Below are 7448 nucleotides of genomic sequence, written 5' to 3'. Positions count from 1 at the left end.
TCCCAGTGCCCCCCCCTGCCCTCGGTGGGCTCCCAGTGCCCCGGCCGCAGGGAGCTCAGCACCGCAGCGCAGCCTGCAGACCAGGCGCTGTCCTGTCCCCAGCCCTGGAGCGACCGCGTTGCCTCGGCAAAACCCCACAGTACCAGGCAACACACGAAGGCAGCCCCAGTAAGCCTCTATAGGAAAGATTTACAAAACAGTTTTGACTCATGGCAGAACTGCAGCCCCAGCGCCCTCGGGACACGCACAGCGTGACCGGTTCCAGGGATGAGTTTCTGCCTCTGCGTGCTCTGCTCTGAGCACTTACACTGCTGGCCAAGATGTGCTAGAGAAATGTTTGGGTTTAAAATATGCTGATTAATCAACACTGATTTTTTATGTAGGGGAAAAAGGTCAGCTATGAAAAACTGCCAGTTTCAAAATCCAATTCACAATCCAGTTTCAACAGTCTAATTGAAGAGTTCCAATTATTTTTGTTGTTCAAAGACATGTTTTACTACAAAAATGTGATCACTTATGGTAAAAATGTTACCTAGAACAAAACAAAACAACGAACTAGTACAAAAATAATGTAAAATATTCTAAGCAAGTGGTTAGAGTTGACTGCCTTAGTTATTTTTTTCAGTGGTTCCTCACAGCCCAGCTGCACATCCAGGAATCTGGAGGGAGGTCTTGAGTCTTTCCTCATCACTTTCTCCCTGCAGCATCCTTCCAAGTGCCAGCAAGAGCTGTGAGAGCTTCCTGCTAGCACAGGCCAGGCAAACAGGGCCCACAGTGCAGGTGCTCATGCCAGACAGCACAGCACTCACATCCCCTGTCTAACAGATCACAGTACCCACAAATGTCCCAGAACAACACCCCTTAGCCCATCCCTGCTAAGGCTCCATCACAGCCTGGCATCCCGAGCCCCCTCTTGTTTTGAAACACCAAGTTTGTCTCACCTCCCTCAAGCACTTTGCTCACTCAGTGACAGCCTTACGCTCTGCAATCTTTATCTGATATTTTCTGCTTCTCCCTTCCTCTCATCTGCCCTCTTCTCCCCTTCTGCAGGAGCATGGAGGGCTAGCCATGCTCCCCAGAGCCTGCCTGCCCGGGTTTCCTCATCACTTTCTCCCTGCAGCATCCTTCCAAGTGCCAGCAAGAGCTGTGAGAGCTTCCTGCTAGCACAGGCCAGGCAAACAGGGCCCACAGTGCAGGTGCTCATGCCAGACAGCACAGCACTCACATCCCCTGTCTAACAGATCACAGTACCCACAAATGTCCCAGAACAACACCCCTTAGCCCATCCCTGCTAAGGCTCCATCACAGCCTGGCATCCCGAGCCCCCTCTTGTTTTGAAACACCAAGTTTGTCTCACCTCCCTCAAGCACTTTGCTCACTCAGTGACAGCCTTACGCTCTGCAATCTTTATCTGATATTTTCTGCTTCTCCCTTCCTCTCATCTGCCCTCTTCTCCCCTTCTGCAGGAGCATGGAGGGCTAGCCATGCTCCCCAGAGCCTGCCTGCCCGGGGTGCCCGTGCAGTGGCCAGCAGCCCCCCCAAAAGGCTAGCCATGCTCCCCAGAGCCTGCCAGGGTGTCCCTGCAGTGTCCCGTGGCCGCCCCCAGCCCACGGCAGGGCTGGAGAAGGTTTTCCCCCTGGGCACAGGCACCCGCAGGGCTGCAGTCCTTCCCAGATCCTGGTGGGCCAGGCACCTTCAGGCCATGGCAAACATTGGGCTGATGGTACAAAGCGGTTATACCTGTGTAACATTAAGCTCTGCTATTAAACACGGCGCAGCACGTGCTGTCCCAAGCCACCAGCAGCAGTAGCCCAAGGACAGAAGCCCAGACTAGACTGTCATTTGCTTCTACATTTCAATCAAGAGGTAAGAGCTAATCAGCCTTTCTTGTAAGTCCCTGCTAGAACAGCTTCAAGGAGCCTTTAACAGCATTTGCCCAAGTTTCTTTCTACAGCTTTGCTTTAAACAAAGCCAACCAAAAGAATAAAAACAAGGGAAGGACGTGTGGGTTATGTGTGCAGGTCCAGGTTCTCAAGGCAATTAAACTCCTTCTGCATTAAACACCCCACGTTTCTGTACTTAGCGGAGCAGGGAAGGTCCCTTTGTTCATGAGGACAAGGACGAGTGGGATTTCATCCTTGGTTCAGGCCGTGTGTGATGTGAGGCACCCGCTGCCCAGGCACCCCTTCCCACCCCGGACACACACACCAGGGAAGGGCTCTCCCACACCACACGTCCCCAGACACACCCTGTGACACCCACAACCATCAGTGCCAAACGTTGCCAAGAAAACACACGAAGGAACCAAATTAGCAAAAGGCAGGAATATAGAAAGGGCTTCTAGTCCACAAGATACACGTCCACAACATAACAAACATTTTACTGCCAAAGGACAGCAACCTGGAAAGCTCAGAATATTATGCAAGGGACACAGCCAACAGAAGGACCATAAAGTTAAAAAGTCTCTGTTAATCAATGACAAATTTAGTACTTGTTGCTACAATTATAAAGATAATAGTTCCTTTATGTCAGTGCCTTTGGTTTTGCAGCTGTAAAATAGCTTTGAAATTCAGCATTTCAAGTAACAGAAATTAATAGGAGGTCATTTCTACCAGAGAAATTTTAGGGGCCCATCCTCTCTAATCATCATTAAAAACTAAATCCACAGGAGAAGAGGCACTTTACTGATTGTCAAGTGGAAGCTATTATTCATTTGATGACGCTCTTGGCACAGTGCCATTTATTCTGCTGTAGAGCCTGCTGGTTGCTCTACTTCATCTCATGCAATCAAGGTTGTTTCTGCCTGCCAAGAGTTATTTATAGAGTGGGGGGAAAAAGAAAAAAAAAAAAAACAAGAAAGAAAAAAAAACCACCACTATGTTCTTGTGCTTCAAAAACAAGTTTCAAACTTTCTAACTGAACAACTGCTTCCCTCCTCCCCAGTGACATTCTTTTATTTTGAGCCCCATTTGTACAAAAACAAAGCACGTTCCTAGATTTCATCTTCCCTAAAACATGGAAGCAATTCCCATGCCATGCACATTTTCATGGAGAAATGACTGGATTTTCTCTTGCCCAGCCCCTGCACAGCCCCACACCCCTAACAGGGGTAACAGCCCCTTCCACCAGGACCCAAGGGGACCCGCAGAACCCCCTCGGGGGGTCCCCTGCACCGACGCCTCCCACATGCACCCACAGGGTGGGCAAACCCAGTGAGCGGTGGGGACCCTGCCTGTCCTCACCTGCCTGCCAGGATGAGGAGGCGGATGAGGCGGTCAGGCTGAAGGGGGATGTGTGTCTGTCCCAAAGCCTGATTCCCCGGTGCCCAGATCAGGTGCAATCTTTACACCCATGGAGGCTCTGCCACGGTGCTGCGGAAGGGCTTTATGTCCCCTTTGACACACGAATGACCATAAATTCCTAAGCAAAAGTGAAAAGCCTGTTTTTGACCTCGAGGCCAGTTTACATCAGGAATCTTGACTTTCTTGAACTGAAATATTTAAGCAAATGTAGTAAAACACCACTAGTGTCACATTTGTGTGTGAACTTAGCACAGTCCTTTGAAGTTTCTGCAGCTTTTAAGAGCAACCCCTTATAAACCTCAGACTTAACACCTTAGAAAGGGAAGAAAGTGAATTTCACACTCAGGAAGAGCAGAATTCTCACAAATGATCCAGAAGCAGAACTACCAGCGTGCAGCTGAGCAATTTTACAGCTGGATTCTGGCGTGTTGAGCTCCGTGAAACAGCGGGCAAACCATGGTCATTTTCACCCCAGTCAGTCCTCCATTTCCAGAGCTATTAACCAGTCCCTTTCAACAGACAGGGTTGTTTCGAGTTTACTTACCTTTACTCACAGAGAGCAACACCCTATTCCATGGGTGTTTTCCCTGATTTCACAGTTATTCCCTGAACAAACTACCTGCCGCCGGCGAGCCCTGCCCTGCTCACCCCGCGACTTCACCCAGACGTACCCCCCTGCCGGGATCCTCGCCCCCTCAGCAGCACTGCCCGGATCCTGCCCCCCGGAGCCTCCCGCAGTGCCGGGATCCTGTCCCGGTGCCGGGATCCTGTCCCAGTGCCGGGATCCTGTCCCGGTGCCGGGATCCTGTCCCAGTGCCGGGATCCTGTCCCGGTGCCGGGATCCTGTCCCAGTGCCGGGATCCTGTCCCGGTGCCGGGATCCTGTCCCAGTGCCGGGATCCTGTCCCGGTGCCGGGATCCTGTCCCAGTGCCGGGATCCTGTCCCGGTGCCGGGATCCTGTCCCAGTGCCGGGATCCTGTCCCGGTGCCGGGATCCTGTCCCAGTGCCGGGATCCTGTCCCGGTGCCGGGATCCTGTCCCAGTGCCGGGATCCTGTCCCGGTGCCGGGATCCTGTCCCAGTGCCGGGATCCTGTCCCGGTGCCGGGATCCTGTCCCAGTGCCGGGATCCTGTCCCGGTGCCGGGATCCTGTCCCAGTGCCGGGATCCTGTCCCGGTGCCGGGATCCTGTCCCAGTGCCGGGATCCTGTCCCGGTGCCGGGATCCTGTCCCAGTGCCGGGATCCTGTCCCGGTGCCGGGATCCTGTCCCAGTGCCGGGATCCTGTCCCGGTGCCGGGATCCTGTCCCAGTGCCGGGATCCTGTCCCGGTGCCGGGATCCTGTCCCAGTGCCGGGATCCTGTCCCGGTGCCGGGATCCTGTCCCAGTGCCGGGATCCTGTCCCGGTGCCGGGATCCTGTCCCAGTGCCGGGATCCTGTCCCGGTGCCGGGATCCTGTCCCAGTGCCGGGATCCTGTCCCGGTGCCGGGATCCTGTCCCAGTGCCGGGATCCTGTCCCGGTGCCGGGATCCTGTCCCAGTGCCGGGATCCTGTCCCGGTGCCGGGATCCTGTCCCAGTGCCGGGATCCTGTCCCGGTGCCGGGATCCTGCCCCAGGGGCTGCAGAGCCCGGGCCGCAGGGGTCGGGGCAGCCGCTCTCCAGGCGCTCGGGGCTCACACAAACTTGGTGTGGGGACTAACAAAGACAAGTAAACTGACTCTGCTTCGAAGCTCTTATTAATATTATAATTTAAGGATAGACAGAAAGCTGAGATCCAGTTCCAGGTAATTTCCTAAATAAAACACCAACCAAAAGCAGAAATGCTGTTTTCTAATGGGTTCTATTCCTTTCTTGTTGACCAATATAAAATGATACACAGTTTAGTGGATCTTCAGTTAAACAGAACCCATAAGACACAGAGAGAGCTTCTAAAAACCAAAAGCTGTTGCAAGACTACCAGGAAATATCTTCAGTAAAGAAAATGTTGAACAATTGTTAGCCAATTTCCTAGGGATTTTACACGTAATAAGCAAAGTACATGATGGGCTCTTGATTTAACGAAACCCCCTGAATTATGCATTTTCGTAATGACAAGTACTGCAGGCAACATTTACACAAGTATGCAAATTCTATGTGAAATCTATTTTGCATCTGGTGAAATCCCCCTCCCCCATATAAAACACGGGATAATTCCAGGGAAGAATTTTCAGCAGGTTCTACCTTCTGCTGCACGGCAAGCACTCCCTAAAACAACCAGCAAAACTATTGTTCTAATTAGCATGTAAAAAAAAAAGATGTATAAATCACTGGAAAATCATGTGTGGTTTGAGGATTATGCCTCCAAGCTGGTTTTCCCATTGGATGACATTCCAAACCCCGGACACCAAAATGGGTTATGCTGAAGAGCAAATACCAGTCATTAACTTTCCTGTGGTTTAATAATTACACCTCTTCCTGGGGATGTGATTAAACCACACAGCATTAGAAAACAGAGGGAATTAAGTCAACATGCCTCAGAGCTGAAGAGTAAGTGAATGTGCACAGTAAAAAAAGCTGGATCAGATGGCGGGATGTGGATTTTCAAGGTCTGTACAGCAGTGCAACACACGAATGCAATAAGAATAACATCATTGCCAGATGTAAGGGCATCTCCCCCTCCACGGGGAAATGCAGCATTGCATTACAGGAGGAGGTGAAGGGCACCAGGACCAGCAGAGACCTGACCCCCCACCGTGTGCCCTGCTCTGTCAGTGCAAGGATGACCTTCCAGCTTGATCAGACCCACTGCAAACACATCATAAAACATATCTTCAGTCTGAGTGTGATTCCCAGGTGGGGATTCCTAGGAGCAAGTCTTTGCCAATGACCATGCTCTCTAAACACCAGTCTGGAGGGGTGGGAAGAGGACTTGTCCTAAAACCATTTGCAAGCACCAGGAACGAGCCAAAGAGGCTTGGCAAAGTTCAGAAGGATGCTGGCTCAGGAAGCCAAATTAATTTTTTTTGATGGAATAACATCAGGGAGGAATTTGAGATTCAAGCATTTCAGTTGTGAGTCATTTCAGCTCCAATGCCACCATCTGGTTTTGAACATGGCTGTAACCATTCCTGGTCAAGGCTGCACCTCTGGGAAGAGTGTGGCAGTGCTGTGCCAGAGCTGGCAACTCAGGTCCCAGGCCTGGCCAAGGGGTATTTTCAGTTGCAGATGACAAAATGACCAAGTCTTCATTTTCTTCATTTTCCTTCAACAGTTTTGGGAGTTTCCTTGAAATGCTCGAGGAGAAGACATTCCATCTTTCAATCATTTGAGAAATCATTTTCTACTCAGTGGTATCACTGCTAGAACTTAACTGGAAGTGACTATTCCCTGTGTAAACTTGCACTTTACTAGAGGAAAAAACTGAAAGAAACCAGGCAATTTTACTAAAACACATTGCATCAGTCTCCTGGGGGTAGGTGGTAAGTAATTGCCTCTGCATCACTTCTTCATCTTGGCTTTCTATCCTCTCTTCACTTGAACTGTCCTTAGCCATGCCCTCTATTTTTTCTGACTTTTGCCCTTCTGATTCTCTCCTCCATCCTCCTGCAGGGCGAGGAGGAGTGAGTGAGGGGGCTGGGAGGTGTTTAATTCCTGGCTGGAAACACACAGGCTGTCTCTAATGCAGGTCTTTTCCCCTGTCCTCATGCCTCACTAGCCATTCAGCATCTGCCCACAAGGCTGAAATAATATTTATGGGAAACCTGGACAAAGCATTAGTTTACCATTATATCAGTTTATTATCCATATATTTAAATTTTATTATATTTTAGATTACATTTTACTTCTTTTTCCAGTCTCAGTGCAGACTTGATTGAAGAAACTTTTAGATTTCCTCATAAAAATACAGCTCACATAGCCTTTGGTAATTTTCACTTGCACTTTTTATCTCTAAGAAACAACTTTTTTGTTGGATTAATATTTATTCTTCTCATTATAGCCTCTCTACTTATTCATAGTGTCCTTTTGAGGCATTTATCCTGCTCAGTCTGCAGTCATTCCCCACAACACTTTTTTCCTCTGCTGTATAGAGATGCCAGACAGTTTTTGCACTTTTGACTTAAAGAAATTCCAAAATCTGTTCAACATGCACAGCAACCTAGAGACCAACACA

General features: G+C 50.0%; 1 protein-coding gene across 1 annotated transcript in view; it reads left to right on the top strand.

Moving 5' to 3' along the window:
• LOC104386044 (SH3 domain-containing protein C23A1.17-like) overlaps window positions 1–6901 on the top strand; it is a 36918-nt gene extending 30017 nt beyond the window's left edge. The window contains exons 4-5 of the mRNA XM_009994577.1: window positions 3902–4894; window positions 6887–6901. Coding sequence (XP_009992879.1) covers window positions 3902–4894; window positions 6887–6901 — 1008 coding nt within the window. The remainder of the gene's footprint in view (window positions 1–3901; window positions 4895–6886) is intronic.
• Window positions 6902–7448: the final 547 nt, after the last annotated feature.

Source organism: Chaetura pelagica, unplaced genomic scaffold, assembly GCF_000747805.2.
Source record: "Chaetura pelagica isolate M959 unplaced genomic scaffold, ChaPel_1.0 scaffold243, whole genome shotgun sequence".
NCBI lineage: Eukaryota > Metazoa > Chordata > Aves > Apodiformes > Apodidae > Chaetura > Chaetura pelagica.
The sequence above is the reverse complement of the archived record's forward strand: the minus strand, read 5'-3'. Positions and strand labels throughout refer to the sequence as shown.